This window comes from Merops nubicus, unplaced genomic scaffold (genome assembly GCF_000691845.1).
Source record: "Merops nubicus isolate BGI_N331 unplaced genomic scaffold, ASM69184v1 scaffold23098, whole genome shotgun sequence".
Taxonomy (NCBI): domain Eukaryota; kingdom Metazoa; phylum Chordata; class Aves; order Coraciiformes; family Meropidae; genus Merops; species Merops nubicus.
Genome location: NW_008623976.1, coordinates 299 through 19991, shown reverse-complemented (window position 1 = coordinate 19991; position 19693 = coordinate 299). Strand labels below are relative to the sequence as shown.

General features: G+C 41.2%; 1 protein-coding gene across 1 annotated transcript in view; it reads right to left on the bottom strand.

Annotated features, from left to right (window-relative positions):
- The window catches only part of NTN4 (netrin 4), a 45667-nt gene extending 26470 nt beyond the window's left edge, over nucleotides 1-19197 (bottom strand). Inside the window, exons 1-2 of the mRNA XM_008945266.1 lie at nucleotides 19131-19197; nucleotides 12136-12677 (exon numbers count right to left, since the gene is read on the bottom strand). Of these exons, the coding sequence (XP_008943514.1) occupies nucleotides 12136-12677; nucleotides 19131-19197 (609 nt within the window). The remainder of the gene's footprint in view (nucleotides 1-12135; nucleotides 12678-19130) is intronic.
- Nucleotides 19198-19693: the final 496 nt, after the last annotated feature.

The following is a 19693-nucleotide window of genomic DNA, read 5'->3' as shown; positions in this document are numbered from 1 at the left end:
ACAGCTTTTATGCCATTTGATAGCTCTCCAAAGCAGCAACAGTGTGCTTGTGAGTATCACAGTTCAGTCACTGTTAATCACTGACTAAATGGACATGTATTTTAGCTCATGGCACTGCTCTACCCTTCTGTATCACTCAGGATGTGTTTGTTGCTTTTGGGGAGAGATTGACAACAGAGTGCTGCAACACAGCCCATGCCAGTGAACTCAAGAACTGGTTATATTTGTTTTTAGGCTTAGATGCCCTCTATGGATATGCTAACTCAAATCTGAGACTTATTTTCTCCTCTGGTTGAGTTTTTCCATCATAGCAAATGGACTTGCCCTTGTGGTTCTTTGGCCCCGCTTTGTAAGTGGTGACAGTGTCTGACTAACTCCATTAGTTGAGTGAAGGCTTTGTTTCCAGTGGGATCAGAGGGATTCCTTCTTTCTCTCTCTTTCTGTGTTTCTGGTGTGTGGTTTTTTTTTCCTCTCCTTCCTAGTGAAAAAACAAATTTAAAGACTTACAGCATGTAAAATGCTATTGCTCCCCTTTGCTTACAGGAGTCAGAAAAGAGCTTGTGGTACATGTCTGGAAGATAATTCTGTCCTATGTTGATGTCATACAAGATGAAGCCCCTTAAACTAACAGAAGAAGCTGCCAGACTTTGCAGAGAGCTATACCTGGCAGTTCCACAGCAAAGGCACTGGTACCTTTCACACCTGTCCACAGGATTTTTTGTTTTATTACCTCTGTTCTTTTTTTCCTTCTCATTTCTTTCTTCTCACTCCCTTCTCTTACACTGTCAGCTAATTACAAAGCTGCAAACAGCCCTCTTTGGCGAGCTCAGAGGTGCCCATATTTCCTTGTCCAATACAACAGTGGGCAGATTGCCCAGGCTGTGCAATGCAGGTGCCTACATTCCCCTGGCTAATGAAACCATGACAAAATAGCCCAGCCCTTTTGACCTCAGTGTCTACATTCCCCTGGTCAGGGGAACCATAAGCAAATGTCCCATTCTGTTTTGTCCAGGTTTCCAGCATTCCCCTTACTGATGGATTCACAGGACATAGACCAAGTCTCCCATGCTCTTTTACTGGCTGTATGCCTTAATAAGAAGGACAATGTCATCAATAAGCAGCACACAGGTGAGATCTTTCCCTCCCATGCTAAAGTATACAAAGAGGATATGAGATGGCTAACCACCAGAAGAGTAAAAGGATTGATACATTTGCTCACAGTGTAGGACAGAGCAAAGACAGGAGCAAACCAACTCAGAAGCCAGATGACCAGCCCAATTCCAATCACACAACAACTACCAAAACAACCAGCATCATTATTACATACACAAACCTTTCTGCTCCTGGTTGTAGTGGTGCCCTGCTATTGCTGGGAGCACTGCCTGCAGCAAACAGTCAAGTAACCCTTCCAACAACTGGAAACCCTACATAGTTCTTCTCCTGCAAACAGAGCCAGCCTTTATACTGTTAACTTTAGAGGTGGGACACCTGATGTTAATGCTAAAGGCAGGGCACCTGGTGGGGATTTCCTGATTGGTTTTCACCCAGGGCCTGGCCAACCTTGGGTGGAAACCAATCAGGAAGCTGCTTGGTTGTGGATATCATCCACATGTCAACCCTGATTCAGGGCTGGGGGTTTAGATCCTAGCATTTCGCATGCCCACTTCCCCTAATCCAGGATGGTCTGTTCTATTTAGTGGAAACTAGTTTTATGAACCCTCCCTCCTTCTTGCTAGTCACCTGTGGACCACACAGAGGTGAAGTGGTTTCTCAGAGTCCTGAGGATCTGGTCACGTACAGACGCACACATCTTCCTCCCACATGGTCAGTTAATCTAAGACCAAGGCAGTGAATTTGATGGAATTGTTCTGTGGAGCCTGCTAAGCTCAGAGATCTCAGAGCAGGGTTAAAAAATAACTACTGGTATATTAATGGTTAAAAGTCCTTCTGCAAATGTTTTAAATTGGCATAAACCAGAGGAACTGAGGGTAAAGCAATCTGTTCTTTTAGTGGGTTTCACAAGCTCTATTCTCACACTTAGCTTTCTTGTTTATGGCTTTTCTAATATATATGCTTAGTAAAAATGATATTTCCTTTCAGGAGAGCTCTCCAGGGGATACCTAACAGATTACTTGCTTGAGAACATAAACACTATAGATACTTTGCTCCTGGACAAGACATCTGAAAAAAGGTAATCAGTATGTCATTAGCTTCTGCAAGATCTGCACTGGTTCTGCCAGTGACCTTATGCAAGTCTGGATAAGAGGATTAACATCTCTGTGCCCCAGAGATCCCAATCGTGAACAGCTGTGGGTCTCCTCACAAGAGACTGAGAAGGGTGAATGAGGTGAACAATAAGAGTTTTTACTGGGCCTCATTAAAAGAAATTACTAGGTAATGGCCAAAGTGTTTCTTTTTACCCCATGTCTTTGGCATTATACTTCTTATTGATGACAATAGTCTTGCATTGTGCTATGTTAACCATCAAGGAAATCTTGTGTATAGTATTACACAACTAGAACCCTATTCTGTATCCAGTATGGTAAGTTTAAAGAGATGGATGAATGTTCTGGGTTCTCCAGTCAGTTATCTATCCTCCCCATGTCTTTATTGGCATCTGGGTAGCACTGAGTTCTTTGGGCAAAAGAATAGCTGTTGATTGCCCTTTTCTCAGCATAGGGCCATTTGCTTTCACAAAACTCTATTGGTTTCTGTTTCTTTGCATGACAGCTTGGAAAAAGGTTGAGTTCCCTGTGGGTGTATTATTTTGAAAATATTTTCATTTCTAGCCTTGCATCTCTTGAGGGGAGTTGCTTTGACATTTTCCATGTCCACTTAGAACTCTGAACATTATTTGTGAGTTGAGATGTTAATAGGTTGGATGTCCCATAGGGATTGTGGCATCCTTTTAAGAAACACAGTATTCCATTCCAGTTGAGGTGCAAGAGTTTGCTTGTATGATTAATTCATGACACATTTCTGTCTGGAATAAGATCAGTGGTGAGACTGGATTTGTTTGTCCTTATCTCTCCTATGACTTGTTAAGTGTTAAAGATCTGATGGGGGTGACATAACACTAGTGAAGTCTTTTGGGAGTGGCATTTATATGTTCTTCTTGGATTCAAGAACCATTAAGGAACTAGCCTTCCCTAACTTTGTAAAAATCAAAGATATTGTGGACTTCATTAAACAAAGACATTTTATATCTGCACAGTCAAAGCAGATATGTTGTGCCAATATAAGCAGGTTTAGGTGAGCTGCATTTTGCACATAGGTAACACAGTTTTATTTCATATTTAAATCAGTTTAGCAGCATTATTTCATATAAGTCTAAAACTGGAGAATGGAATTTTTCTCTCTCTTTCCTTCTGGAGGACACATTCTCCTTGAAATATTAGTGGTTAAAACCCTTGAGCACAAGGAAGAATATAATGTAATCAACAACTCTTGGCTCATTTTTAATATCTGATTAGATGTTTCTTCTTACATTGAAGTGCCATAATTAGATCTTCATTAACATATGTGTTGCCCTACTGTCAAGAGCAGTATGTTACAGCCCATAAGTTATTAGTCTGCTATGTGTATTGATTCAAATAATTGTAGAATGGGATGAATTTTTAAAACAGTTCTGGTATCTCACCTTACGTGCCCTGAATTACTTTTCCATAAACACATAATTTACATTAAATAAAATCCAAACCAAACCACTAGACTTTTTTCTGTACTAAAAATATATGAATATATTTTAAATTAATGTATTTGGGTTTATGATGCATAGGAAAAAACAAGGATGAGACAGATTGGTGGTGGCTGTATATATGCATTGATAATTTTATAGAGTAGAGAGGAGAACTTTATTTCTGAAAAAAAGGAGAAGTCACTGTGACCAAAATATAGAGTTGGGGACGCCACTATTTGTTCAAAACCTCAATGCAATTGTTCGGTATAATGTTCAGCAAGTAACTTAACCCTCATGCTGTTCTGGATTGCCAGTGAATTTAGTAGAAACAAGAGAAGTCTGTTTTGTGTCCTTTTTTTATAAAAAAATAGGATAAATGTATTCAACTACTTCATGGAATGGGAGGAAGATTAATAAATTTATACCTGTAAAATTGTCTAAGACTCCCTAGAGATGGATATTCAATACATGCAATTTTAATAATAATAAGTAAAAGGTAAGAGCATTTCTTCATAAATGCTTTAAATATTAGATTAGAAATGGATTTAAGTGTTAGTGAGCTTCTACAGTCATGCATGGTGGGAAGAGTCACTCCATATTTTACTGTTACTTGTTCCTGTTTTTTTTTAGTTTACAAGGTTTGTTTCTGAAGCTTATGAAGTAGACTTCTGTTGTATAGATAGATGTTAGTCTTCTGCCTCTTGCAGAAAGGCAGAAATATGATTCATTTTTTCCTTTCCCGGAGATACTGTGCAAATCTGCAGTTTTCCATTATATTTAAGTAAAATACTTTTAGAGAGTGCAAAGAAAAAGAAATGTGTTCTTATAAGTAAGATGCAAGCCCTGAAAAGACCTTCCCATGATGTTCACTGTAAGGCTATTTTTCATCTAATTAAATCTCTATCTGGTATCAAGCTCTGTGAGAGCTCTGTTCTTTTTTTGCTGTAACAGACTGCTCTGAAATCTCCTGGTCACTTCTCTGAACATCAGTGTGCAGCTTTCATACAAGCAGCATATACACAGCTGCAGAAGGAATTCTGATGGTGATTAAGTCTGCTGTGGGACACCCTAGAAATCTTTCCATTTCCATTGAACTGGGTGGAAGTTGAGGGTATTCAGCACCTCTCTAGTCTCAGCCCTTTGTGGAAATACATCCTAGATCCTGAGTTTCCCTTATAATCAAGAGCTGACACCGGAGCTGAATGCTGAGTAGGACATTCATGCTTATCTGCATATCTGCTATCGAGCGCATATTTGTCATTCTCATTTTCAAAAGTCAGTCAGCTGCGCCTCAAAAAGATGGTCTCTACTCTGTCCTCTCCTGACCCTTCTAAGAGCAAGGAAGTTGGGAGAATGCTGTAAGTGTGCAAAGCTGCTCAAGGTAGCCACTGTTAGGAGGTAGGTTTTGCTGTACGCAGGTTGGCAGGGGTTCACAGGGGTGGTGGTTTATCACCAGTCAAGAGGTCATCTTCATTCTGGAGACAGTGTCTCAGATTTTTGATTTCTTGCCACATGTTTTGCTTCTCCATTCTTGATGCAGATAATTCTGTTTTCTTAACTTGATCTTCCAGCCAGTATTAGTCAGAGAAGATGTGGACACAACAAAGGTTCCACCCTTGCAAGCCCATAGCCTAAGGTCAAAGAATATGAGTCATAGATAGAGGGCAGTGCCAATGCATGGCCTCCTACAAAAGAAGATCCTTCTGCAGAACAAGAATTTGATATTACAAATCATCCTTAAGCTATGTTGATCATGTTGCACAGAATCAGGTTAATGAGATCAGAAATGTCTGTGTGCTTTTACTAGGCCCATCAGAAGGAAGCTGCAATAAAAACTCTCATCAGTCCTAAATCCTCTTCATTAACAGATTTTCATGTGAGCTGATTTTGTTCTTAAAGGAATAGTAAACAGTTGTCCCAAAATTTTTCCTACCCAGTGGCAAATATGCTGTGATTTATTTGATGGATCCCCTTGATCACAATTAAATATTCCATCTTGTGGTACAGTAGTCTTTACTAAAAAGTAGTCTTTTTACTCTTCTGAAATACTGTTCAGAGCACAAAGAAAGTCCAATTAGTCTCTTAGTTATTAGAAGACCCATTCTGATGATTCATGAAATAGCGTTTTTTAGTCAAGATTACTGCTTCTATGTCCTTCCAGGGAATACAACTTAGATGCTAGTATAGAATATGATAGTTTGTTAAAGAAATAATTGTGCATTTGATTTTTAAAATTTTTCAGATCTGAGTAAACTCAGCTACTACCAAGACAGTGGCATCTTGAATTCATTCTGTATTTTCCAAAGCAGAAAGAGTCAATATCCCTTTAATCTGCATTTGCTTTGAGGTTATTCCAATTATCCAGGCAGTTTGGCATTAATATTAATATTAATATTTTATATTTATATTAATATTAATATTTAATATTTTACTGCCAATCTGATGATGGCAAAAGACTGCACAACTGAAGTTAGAGGCAGACAAATCTGAAAAGCCATGCAGGCTTCTCTTTTTCAAGCAAAATGTATCCTGTAGTTTCAGGTTATCCTCAGATGTAACTCCCTACATCTCTAGTGTAGACAGGCAAGGTCTGTAGGGAGAAGCAGTATCTTCAAGACAGGTAATATAGCTGGAGTACAGAATCTAGACTATTTGGCACAAAAGCCTTCATCTTGTGGTCTGTATACAGGGACAAAATTTCTTCTATTCTACATAGCACCACCTTATGTGGGGATGTGAGAACATTTCCATGCTCCCACAGAGTGCATTGTCCTTTTCCATTATGAGGAACAATGCTTGGTCTGAAATAGCAAAGGGCAGAACAAGGAGTTCTATGATATAGACAACCTGACTGGGAACTGGTTTGAGAATGAGAAGACTCATTTCACTCTGCTGAATTATCAGGGGATGTTAAAACAACCCATCACCACTTGTGTCAACCAATGTCAACCAAGATGTATTCTCATGTGAGAGCATCCATTTCTACTTCTGTCTCTAGGTGTTCGCTGAAATCTTACAGAGGAACAGACTTAGCTAAGTGTACAGTTGTACAATGACAGTGGTGTGTGCACAACTGTGGAGCAAACAGTTAAGTGTTCTTTTGCCTGGAGTTTGAAAGTAACAGCAATGAATTTCTAAGGTTCATAACATTTTGGACAGAAATTGTTTCAGAGTTGAGACGTGAAAAAAAGACCTGGCTGCAACTCCACTAAGGTTTTATAAAACAAGATGAGAAGAAAAAATCATTTAATATCTGCTGCCTTGTATGTTCAGGACATGCAGAAGCGATGCTCAAAACAACCTTCTGTGTCTTTCTGTCTGGTTTGTAAGGTTCCAAATGTCTGAAATGACTCATTGCAAACTAGGTCAGAGCAGGACACTTGGTGCCATCCTGAAGTTCACTTGCCAGGGATGGGAATGCTGGACTGGTCTTGTCAGTTCAAATTCCCTTCAGAGACAAATCCTTGAGCCCCTTAATTCTTACTCCAGGGAAGCAGGTCCTGGCAGTGCTATCTGGTTGTTTACACTGCTGGTGTTAACTGCTTCCTCTCAACTTGCCTCTGCATTCTATCTCCTCTAGAGTTCAAGTTAAAGGAAATGCTGAACAGACAGCACTAGTCATAACATTCGGGCACTTACCTTCACTAGTGACTAATCCCGCCTGGAATCCTTTCCGTCTGGAAGTCGGAATAACTCAAGAATCATGCAACTTTGAGAGGCCAGTCCTGATGACTTTTGGCCAATTCACTGCAGTGCAAGACCCTGCCCGTGCATCTTAGTGACTAGGAATTCAACCTTGTGATGAGCTGAGTGCGTTTCTTTTCAGTGGCCCCACTGCCACATGAGATCAGATCTTTAAGAAGTCACTGAAGCCTCAGCGGTGACCTCTTGAATTATTGATATTGCCACTTAATGAGGTATGTGTGTATGTGCAGGGGATCCTCCTTTGTTTATCAAAAGGTTTGGCACAAATGCACTAAAAGAAAAGCCTGAGAAAAGACAGAAAAAAATGTATGGCCTTGAAACAGGCTCACATACATTCCACAGAGCACCCTGGCCCTAGCCTGGTTTGATGTCTGTGTGCAAATGGTCCCCCTGTGCCATAACTGTTGCTCAGGGGGTCCCTGTAGCTGGAGAAAAGCAGCAGAGGTCTTCAGTGTCACTGCAGAGGAAAAGGCCCTCCACAGGGCTGACAGGGGCTTCTGTCTGAACAACCCGGTGGCTTCTGAAGCAGACAGAACTGCATCCCATCACAACACGTCTTGATCTGGCAGTCACAGAGTGTGTTCAGAGACTGGTTACAAGTCTTTTAGCTACAAAGTGAGTCCACTCATCTTAACAAAAGGCACTGCTGGGGACTTCTGTCCCTAAAGAGGTCACCACAGGACACAAAACGGAGAATGCACAGGTCTTCTGCTCAAGGCACACTTAACATGTTGCCATAGAAACTAGTTACTTAATTCAGGCATACACAATTCTTCCAGCCCCCAGTGAGTTCCAGTAATGGGTTTATTATATCACACTTCATTGGTGTCATCTGTCACACAGACACTCACATAAACGAACCAGCCTTTGATTCAAAACTCCCTTCCACTACCTAGACCCATTAGGGGAAGGGGTCTCCATGTGGGTCTGGTGGTTTTAAGCAAGTCAGTGTTCTACCCCAGTTTGCATGCTAATGCCTTCCTTTCATGCAAACATCATCTTCAATGGTGGAGAACATTTGTTTTCATTTCCTGATATTCTAGTTTATTAAAAATGTGCTCTTAGACTCTCAGATCCTTGAGTGCATATGCAGTCAGGATGCAGGTTCAAACATTTTTTTCCCTACTTCCCCCATGTGATAGTTGAACTGTAGGTCACACTAAGGTCTGACGCCACGTTGTGGTAATTTCTGCTTGTGTTTGGGTCAGAGTTTTGATGTAAATTATCTGACTTAAAGGTTCATTTTAAGCTCCATGACTATATAGTACAGTGTTTTTAAATTAGAAAAACGGATAGATGGACAAGTAGCTGAAAAGGTCTCCATTGATGCATTGGATTCCGTGCCAGCATTGCTTGTAGATGCACTTACAGTAGATAAACAGATGTTAAAAAGGTGGAGCTGGTCTTAGTTCATGACGTTATGTTGGAGGTTGGCTACTGAAGCTGACGGAGCACAGCAGTAACTATTCTCCCTTAAGAAGAGTTGAGAATGTTCTTCCTTCAGAATAGGATAAAGATCAGAAGCACTTTTTTCCCCATTTAATATATAATTTCTTAGAGTGATAGAAGTAAACAGCCAAAACATAGGGTAATTAACAGGCCAGTCAGGACTTAAGACATGCTAGTGGAGGATTGTCACTGAGAAGTGTTTATAGGCATCGAAAGTTAGGTGTTGATTTTGGGGTGCTTCATATGAAGCAAATGATGTGCAGGCAATTGGCAGTGAGAAAATTGCTCTGTTTCCTAGACCAGAAATCATCAGTAGAGCATGTTTATTGCTAGAAGAATTAAGATGGGGGAACCTAGGATCTCAGATAGATTCTAGCTGCAGAAGTGCTCTGGATCTGAACAGAAGGGGTTTAGTAAATGCTGGAGTAAAAGAAAATTGCAAAAGAGACATGAGGAAGTAATCTCCTTGCATTTCTACAGGACTTTTTGCCAGTGCATGACACCTTCTGTCTCAGCTGTACCTTGTCTGAGATGGAATGGAGATGTGTGACCATGTCAGAAGTGAAAGATAAGGGATAATCTGCCAGAGACAAAGAATACACCTTAACTGAGTGCTACATTATGTTCTGTTGTGACATTGAGACATCACTCACCCAAAGGTCTTTTGCTTCCATTCTAGTCTCCTAAAAGTTTCTTTTCTTCCAAGTTTCCCATCATTCTCCCAGGAAAAGCCTGTTTCAGTGGTCTTGGAGGACCACCAGAATGTGTTGACACAGGGAGAAGCATCTCAGTTTATAGATGGGTGTAAGTTACTGCAGCTCGACCACCTTCTCCTTTCACACCTCCATTCCCTGTTCTGGAAGCCAGCTGACCGGAAATCTTGTTTCATTATGTGTCCCACATGGGTTTTAGAGCTAAGTGGTCTTAGTAAGCCATCTCTTATTTTGATTCCTTTTGTGCCCTGTTAAAAAAGGAATTCCTCTCTCTTCTCCAGGGGAGTAGGACAATGCCCAAGAAAAACCTGAGTGTTGTGCAGTGAGAATGACTTCAGCCCCCTCATCAGAGAACGCTGGCGTTTATCTCAGGGCATTAATCAGCATCTCAGTTGGAACAGTTTTGGTCATTTCAGAAATGTTGTCAGCTGGTGATGTGAGCTCCTCGGCAATCCAGGGCTTAGCCAGAATCGGTAATTGGAGAGGTCAGAGCTGAGGTGAAGAAGAAGCAGAGAACACTGCAGAAAGTAGTGATGGGGATTCAGTCAGCTTCCTTCCAAGTCAGTTGTGAGTCAGTGCTTGAGGGAATGCCCTGGTGAGTTTGTAACATCTTTAAAATAAGGTGTAAAATTGCAGTTCTGACGCGCGTGGGCAAAGCTCCTGTGAGACTCGTAGTAAAAGTAGCAGTGTCACCCAGGCAAGTCTGATCAGGTATCACTTGAAATAACTACACTCTGCCTTCCTTTATGTTCATTCATGAAAGAATCTGCGGAGTTATATTACTAACCTCAAAAGCCTGATGCTTTTGCACCCTTGCCATAGTGGATTGGTTAAAAGGTCTCTGAAAAGTCTATCTAGAACTTCAGAATCCTTTTGGGTTTATGTGCTGTGAAACAGCATTTATCTCCTTTTCTGTTAAGTTGCCATACAGATTCCTCTGTGCTGCTTTAAAGCTTCTGCTCTCCATCCCATGGAGGAACTGATCTCTGAATGTATTCAATTCATGTAACAGTACATGAAAATATTTGGGATCTGTAAAGGTATGACCTGTAAATACCTGACTGTTCTTACTGTTACTGTTGTTTTCTAACATCTACAACCATAGCGTAGCTTGATTAAGCATATACATATTCATTTCAGTGTAGCTGCTGCCCAAGCTGACAGAATCATTTTGACACTTGTAATCACAAAGGGTTATGTTGGATGAATGTTTTATTATTTGGTTTTCTGCCATCCACTCCTCAGATTTGTTGTAGCAGCAACACATGGTCTTAATGATATTCCCCAAGGTTAAGAAAGCACAAAACCCAACATAGTGCAGGGCAACAGGGGATACTGTACTAGAGCAGGAAGAGTTGTTTTACGTTTAAAGCCATGGCATTTGGCTCAGACCCTGCATTCTGTTCCTTACTCAACCTGAACTGTCCTGGTTTACTCCAGAACACTTCACCTTTCTGTGCTGCTCTTTCCCCATCTGTGAAACGGCAGCAGGACACTTACGTGTGTCCTGAAGATCATTAAATGGATCTTGCAAAGTACTTCCAGATTTTTGATTGGAAGGCACACAAGAGTGGAAAATCATATTAGTTGCCTAGATTCTGTATTGACGTGGCAAACGGTGATCTCTGTACAGAAGACATTTGGGTGTATTTGACTCAAGTGTAGGATGGTAACTGACCAGTAAAATTACTATACCAGGAACAAGACAGTTTAGTAGTCAGATGATACGCTCCATATTTCTAATATGCAGAGATGTTTCCCAGCCTGTTGCACAGAGATGAGCCCAGGCTCTCTTTCCTGCTGTTTCCCTGTCTCAGGTATAGTACAGTAGCTACTGTCTTTCCCATCTAAACTGTTTCTAGATTGATGAATGAAAAGGGTTATAACTAGACTAAGTATCGGATTACTAAGCAGTTGCTAATGTTCTTGTAAGAGGAATTTATCAGAGCAGTTGTACTTTTACTTTAAAAGAAACCCTTCTGCATATGTTTAACAGCACATGAGAGTATTCACACCAAGGGAGGGCCTTTTCCCACTGTTGAATAGTGAAACCTGGCTGCTCACTTCCACTTCTTATTTCTAAACCATTTCATTTCCGGAGCCTATAGCAGAGCTGTCACCCCCAGCAAGAAAAGTGACATTAAACTTAGGGGAAGGATGTATTAAAACAATCATCAAATCATCTAGGACTTTTTACATGGAGAAGAAAAAGAAAGACCATGATGTTCACATCATCCTAAAGCAGGAAAACTATTTGGATAAATCAGACTCTATAAATGTGTATTTCCCTGTATCTGTTTTGTTGGAATTCTAGTTCAGTTATTGGGATCTGCAATGTAAAATTAGGCAACGTTAATCCTATCCTATACAACTCCTATAAAAGAAGATGGTTAAAGCATTTCCACTCATTTTCATTGATATAAAATTCATCTTTTTCTTCCCCATTATTTTCTTAACACAAAGCCTTTGGCTCTGGGCTACCTTTCCTCATTTATATGCACAGTATCTCTCTGAGCATCATACTCTGATTTTCAGCCAATCTTCAGCTGTTTGACATTGAACTTAGTCCAAAGCTCAGTTATTGCTTACCTCTCCTCTGGTGCAGGGCACTGCATCTGAATACCTGGAAGTGCACATGGAGCCCTCTTCAATGAGATCATCCTGGAGCCCAAAGGTTGCTGTACAGTTGACAGAGAAATACTTGTAGGGCCTCCAGGTCTGCCCGTAGTCCTGGGATCTTTCCAGCACCATCGCAGCTGGGCGAGGTGACTTGAACACAGCGATGACATGGGTCAGGTAGAATTCTGTTTCAAAGTCCAGTCTGATTTCTTCCCTGTGCACCCCTTGGGCAGACTGCCACCAGGAGATGGGGTTTGCAAAGAAATCATCTGTCATGTCAGCAGGGAGGTGGGAGTTATCAGGTTGATTTGCGTTGCATTTGGTGCAGCGAGGCTGCCCGCAGCCATGGGAGACCTGGTGGAGGAGGTTCTGGTCTGGGTAGAAGCAGTACAGTTCTGTACTGTTCTGGCCACACGTGGTGAGAGTGACTGGTGTCCTCCCCGCTGCAAGGTTCCCCACCGGGGGGTTACAAGAGTGGCCATTACAGCGAGAGGCTCGTAGCCTCGTGGGGTCTGAAAGACAGGCAAAAGAAACACAACTAAGGAAAATTGCTCAGATAGTTCTCAGGCTGTAACACGGGTGACCAGGCAAATGTTTGTAGACCTCACCTGGGAACTGACACCCAAGAGCACTCCTTAGAAGGAGAGCTCCTTCATCTTTTCAAAGTTTGGAGGGAATTTCTCAGTAAATCTGGTCCTTGGGTTCAGTGCCTAACTCAGAAATGGAGGTCTGGAAAACTCATGCTTGACTTTAATTTCTGTTGAAAATGCTGTTGTGTTCATCTATTGATTTTTACGTTTAACCACAAAAATCTTGTGTGTTCTTACTTTCTCTGCATCCAAGGACTGAATCTAGTCACTGCATTTATTTTCATTGCTATCAGAAAGCTAAGTCAAACTGTACTACACACTGTTGATAGATTAAGGTACGTTTCCTGCCCAATGAATTACAAACACACAAAGAAAGCATATATTTCTATAGTTATGTGTTACTGCCATAATTCTGAGGGGTGTTGAGTTTCTGCTGCTCCTGTTGTGATGATCTGGAGTTGTTAATACTTAGCATAGCTGAATATCAAGTCTGTCTTTTGTTTAAATTCTTTGACGTGGAGACTATATTCTGCTTGCCAAGTTTGCAAATACTGGCAAAAGTTTTGGTGTCTTCAATGTATATATCTACTTATTTCTAACTTAGGGAAAATGTAGGGATAACTACAAAGTCTCCGCCTTGTTTGGAAATCAATAGTGTCTTGTGATACTGGAATTAAAGGTCAGTCCCAAAAACTTATTACCACACTAGAGAAAACTACCTTTCTAATGACATAAAACATCTTTTTTGCAACTTATAAGTCTAGAAGGAGTTAAAGACTGACCTTTCAAGGCCATAAATCTAATCCAAGAGGTCACAAGTCAGATGACTTGATATAAGTCCTACAGGAAATGACCCTTCCAATGAAACATAGGATGACCATAAACCCCAGGTGATCTGGGAGCAGTTCAAAGGCCAGCTAGTAGTTCAACAGTCTAGGTCAAATCTGAAAATCCCTACTTGGTTTATATTCAGCCTTACCTCAGGCAAAATTAGTTTTAAATTTTAAAATCAAGTTAGGTCAAGGAAAGGACTCTAAGTCAGCCTTACAGAAATACGCAAATCATCAACACGGTTGTATGAAACTGATGTCCCTCTTTCCAAAAGGACTGTTTAAGGTGAAGAAATGTGTCCAGCATGCATGGTTTTGTCTCCTGAGTTGCCTGTGTCCTTAGTCCTTACTTCTGCACAGGCCAAGTGAGAAAGGTCAGAGATGGACATTGTTTTGGAAAACACCTCATCCATTTTGCATCACAGGGTTAAGGCACAAAACAAAGTTGCTGTATGTCCACTGAATCGCATTGCCCAATGGTGTGTGCCATTTTAACTAAAGTACAGCATAAGGTAGTCTTAAACTTCAGATAGCAAGGAAGCAGATAATCCAAAAATGCTCTTGACTACGCTTAGAGACATGTGAAAACCACCTTCAAAGGAGCTTGTATTTAATGTTTGCCTTACAGACCTTGTAAGCAGCAGCCTAAGGAAAAGAGTGGGTGTCTGGAGACACAGCAAGTTTCCTTGTGGTGAAGGTTGTCTTCCAGCAGTGGCTGGAATAGGCAGGCCAAGAATATTTTTAGCATCACAGTGAAATTCTAGGAGACTGGTAGAGTATAGAGGGCAGCAGTACCTAAATTACATGTGCACCTAATAGCCCTCCAAGCAAAGGAATGAATGCCCCTCCTCAGTCCCACCACCACTCCCTGTGCCAGCACAGAGATTAATTTTCTTGAGACAAGAGGGGTTGCAGAAGTCTGTTGTAGAGGACAGGAGAGAATATGGAGATGTTTGGCTCTACCAGTTCTGTTCTTTGCTCTCCAAATTCAATTGAGCAGATGATTTTTAGCACTTCTGGAGGTCCTCCATCAAGTCCTCAACCCATCCTGACTGCTTGATGACCATTTAAATGTATTTTCTTTCTGGTTATGAACTTCTTGTCCCACCTGATCTGGGAAACAGTTACAGGGGATCACCAGGAGCTTCAGAGATTTTATATGGGAGATGCCTTGCAGTTTCTCTGAGTCTTTTTGTCCTGAGAAAGGACTCCTTTTTCCACAAAAGTTGTTTAGAGCTTCCTCCTTATGCAGAGCATCTGAAATTCTAAATTTTTATCTGCTCTAGCAAGCGGATTTCACTGAATCATGCAGAATTCTTGAAATAAATATAAATCTATCCTTGCAGGTCAGCAAAAATGTGAGCTCCAACTGCATGCCTCTAGAATGTCTTTACAAGTGGCATTTAGGTTCATGCTCATGTCCAAGCTGTTTGGTAAAAATTATTGGAAATAAGGAAAGCACAGAAATTTTTGTGTTTAAAATAGATTGGATATTAGCCAATTTTGCTCAGTGCTGCAGGAAGGTGTCATCTTTGCCTCCAGGGAGTTTAAGTGGGACTGGTCTTACAACTGAGCTTTGAGTAAGCATTATCTCTAAGAGTCATGTTACTTAGATTTGATTAAGAACGGGTCCATCTTTCAGATGCTATTGGATTGTGGATTACATGACGTAATTAAAACAAAGTCCATCTCTCTTGGTGGATCACCCCACTGAAGCTTTCATAGAAGGAATGGGATGATGGATTTCTAAACTGAAGGAGTTACATAGGTGATGCTTTGCAGGCAAGAATGTGAGAAAGTGGAAAAGGAAATATTTTTTAAAGGAATGGCTTTTTAAAATTCCCATAAATGGGCTATTAGTCTTGTATTGAGTTTTTCAGCTGCTTTTATCTGAACCTGGAAAAGGAAGAAAACCACAGTTGTTCTCCTGAACAACAGTCAGAAGAAGGTTTATCTGCTCTGCCTGCTAATGCAGCAACATCAATAAACAGTTCCTGTCTAAACTGCTGTGTCAGTAGGAAAAAGGGAGAAGAACAAAGCGCAGATTAGCAGAAGGGAGTTTAAGAGAAGGAGAGAGATTGGAAAACAAAATCTGCGGTCGATTAGAAGCTTTGCATTTAAAGAAATCAATTGGCAGAACATTGCTTGGCCACAAGGACAGTGCAACCTGTCCACCACTCTCTGATGCTGTGGAAACAACACGAAATATTGAATCTGGACAGAAAGTGAGGACCACTGCAGAAGAGAAACAGGCAAAAAACCAGCTTACCCCAACTGCCAGGACGACTCACTGCATCATTCATAAAGAACTAAACAGTTTGATTGTGCATGGGCATTGCATGTTATTATGAATTTGATTAGCTTTTACTCCATGGAGGATGGCTTGGCTCCATAAATGGTGTGATTAATTAATTTGTTTGTTTTCTAGTCCCTCAGAGCTGTGCAACAAAGTGTCAGGTCAATGGCACATGCCTGGCACGAGTTACAACAATGGTGTTATCTGATGATTAGGGAATCGTGCAGTTCAAGGGAGGTCATACTATTGATGTTCCTGGGACACCATTTCAAACAGAGATCTCTTACTTCAGAGCCTTGCAATGCACCAAAACATTGCAGACATTAACTAAAAACAGGTTCAAATTTTTTTTAGTTTTTTTTTCACCTTCCATTGGATATCCATTAGCAGAAGGGTTATATGGCAACTCAGTCAAAGCCTGATGATGTGGCTGGAAAGATGCCTACTATATTTCTGATTTGAATTGGAATTTTTATTCCTTTTCCATATGCAAATTTATGATTTTTTGTGTACGAGTCTCTTACAGTGAGACAGGAGAGTGAATTTCACCGTTCTAAGCAACACGTAAACATTAAAACCTTTGGGCATCTTCTGCTGTGTTTTTAACTGAGCAGTTTCAATATGTATGGGCAACCTGGATTTTACTTGTTCTATATATGTTTAACTTTCATCTTAATAACCAAAAAAATGTAAATGTTCTTTTAAGGGTAACCACCCCAGGGACGAGTTACTCAAGTTTGTATTAATCAGATCTAGAACTTTACTCCTTAATACTGGTTACAACAGAAGTGCTATACAAAAATTTGGTTTGACTGGGGCCAACATGCAGTAAGTTTGGCAAGTCTTCATCCATTTATGAGTAGCCAGATGTATTTCTGCACTAAAATAGCCCTGATAACTGGACGTAATGAGCCAGCCTTCATAAATAACCCAGAGGTGAAGTTCTGAACATACTATGAAACCAAGCTGCCTCCATGGCCTGAGGCATGGACAGAAGGATAAGATCCCAGGTCTGGGCTCTCTTCCATTGTGGCCAGTTGCACTCTGCCTGCCCACATCCCTTCTGGAGCAACAGTGGGTTCAACAGCTACGGCTTCATTTGCAGATGAACCGAATAACCCCAGACCAGAGGAAACCAAACCCTGCTGGTAGCCGGGTCCTGCAGCTGATGTTAAAGCTTGGTGCCAGGAATGGCCATTTTTGACCACACCACGCCCCCTTTTGGAGGGCGGCCATCGGCGGAGAGCTGGCCCAGGCTCTGCTTGCCTGGGCAGATGTGGCCTGGCTGGGGCTGAAGCAAGAGCCCAAGCTCTTGTCAGTCCCGTTAACTGTCCCAGTATGCGAGAGTCTTCAGACCACTGCAGAGTTTGTTTGGGGGGAGTAACGCCCTTCAACTGCATAAGACTGGGGGGAGGATCCCCCAAGTGCCACATCTCACAGTGCAAAACCTGTGCGACTCCTCCAGCTTAACCACCAAGGTTATTTTTTCCCCCTTGGCTTTATATTTAAAGATCTAAGGAGATAATCTTGACATCCCTGGCTGTCTTCTTTGCACAGAAATGGCAGAAGGCAAATATTGTACTTCCCCAAAATATTATACTCCATGCAGTCCCCACACAACTGCCCCATCAATGTGTTTCACTTCTGACCAGGAGAGACCAACTCTAGGGCTGAAAAAGGAGTTTACTCTATAGGCTAATAAAGTATGTCAAAACCATAATTCCCTGTACACCTCTCTGCTCAGGAGAAGGCTGAGACATCCAAAGCATTTTACACAGCTTGGTTAAACACTGACTAACTTTAGTGTGAGCAGTACTGACCCTGCCTGTAACAGGACCTGTGAAGATTCAAGGCTAATTCAAGATTTTTATATTGCTTCTAAAAAAAGAGAAAAAATGAACAGGTAATCCTTGTGCTTTCACAGGCTGATGGTTTGTGCAACCTTTTGACCAACCTTTTGACCAGGCAGCGTATATTTAAAGTGACATTGAATCATTATCAGCATCACTTTCAATATCCAACTATTTTGCTGCTGTTCACTATATCCCACACCATTATTCTGAGTGTATTGATCTCCATACAGAACGTACTTGTGCCCTTCAGATTCCCTTTCCAAGCAATCAGCTGTAGGATGCATTGCCTTGAAGACTCATTTTCACTCTGTGAATTGGATGCAGTGCGAATTTAGGCTAATTCATAGCAGGCTGCTTTCTGCAGCAGTATCAGCAGCTCTAGGAGACATCTCTGGAACCTTTCTGTGCTGTGTCAACATGTGTATCCTATAGTGAGAGTCCTAGCCTGGAAAACTAGTGAATGCCCAAGATAAGACACTGAGAGCACTAAGGTGCATGTCCTCCTCCACACATTCACTTCTGAGCTGAAGCCACCTGATCTGCTTTTTACTTCACTGGAGCTCATAGAGTGGCTGAACACTTCCATTGCTCTCAAGTCACTGCATGTAGAGTGTTGTTCCTGTCCTAATGCTCCAAGCAGTAAGAAAAAAAAATCTAATGCTTTGCTTGCTTTCCCTTAAGGACTTTGTCTCCATCATAATCCAGGTATTTTTAGGACCCTATGTAAATACTATTTCAGCTGTATCATTCCTATATATGCTTATTTGTACACCCACATATACACACACAATTAATCAACTTCTCTCTCTGTCTTAAACAATTTTTTCTTTAATGCTAATTTAATGTTGTCCACTGCATGTTAGCTATTAAGTCCAAGAACACACTGAATGAATGGGCTGTCCTGGATAAATAGTAATTCCTAAGCAGCATCTCTGACCTTTAATAAAGCTAAATTAATTTAACAGAGAATAATTCAAATTTCTACAGTGATGCTGTCCAAGGATGTTGTCATTTCATTCTTGTCCTGCCTAGGAGGGCAGTGTTTCATGCTCAAAACATATCCAGCATGTCTCAATCCATCTACCTCTTTCTTTCTGTCTTACTTTTCTTCTGTTCACACAAATAATATACTTTTTTTGTTTTATGGATGTATGAAACTGTACATCCTATTATAAGTCTTTGTGAGGAGGCTGAGCTGTAGAGCTGTGTACTGCAGGGAATAAGAAGCGTTTGCATATGTTGACTAATCCAGATCCCACATAAAAATCCAATCTTAAATAAAGATGTTAGCAAAATTATTTTTTTTTTTAAAACAGATCTGATTCCTATTCCCTCTCTCCTTGCTAAACTTAGGACAAACTATTTCAGAAGGTCAATATTGATTTATTTTGCTTACCTGCTTCCCCGTGGCCAGAAATAAAATATTCCAAGAACACAATTAGCACGATGCCTTTATGCTGCATGGCTGTCAATAAAATATCTGTCCTCAGTGAAGCAAAAAAAAGAGCTGCTGTAATCTAACGGTTTGGTGCTTGCATGGCTTTTCTGTGTTTTCTTTCTTTCTGCTCACCTTCCTCTCAGTGTGGGGGTCAAGGCTGCTGTCTCATTCTTCTTGTTCTCCTGTGGGTCCAGAGGTGTTGGGTATTGGTTTTTTTTTTTTTTCCTCAGGGCTCAAGATGCCTTCTGGGTGTCACCCGTCCATTGCTTCCAATAAATAAATAAATAACAAGGATTTTCTGCGTCTTTACCCCTCTCCATGCAGCGGGCTGGGGACAGTCACATCCCTGATGCAGCCCCTCGAATGCACCATCGAGGGCTGGCGCGATGCGGAGAGCTCTGCCCGGTCCGGTCCCTCGCAGTTGTTCGCATGCTATTTCGAAACTTTCATTTCTGCTCCCGGCTTTTGGTGGAGCTTCGTTTGGGCTTTGCCTGGGTTCCCCCTGGCAACGTTCCTTGCCC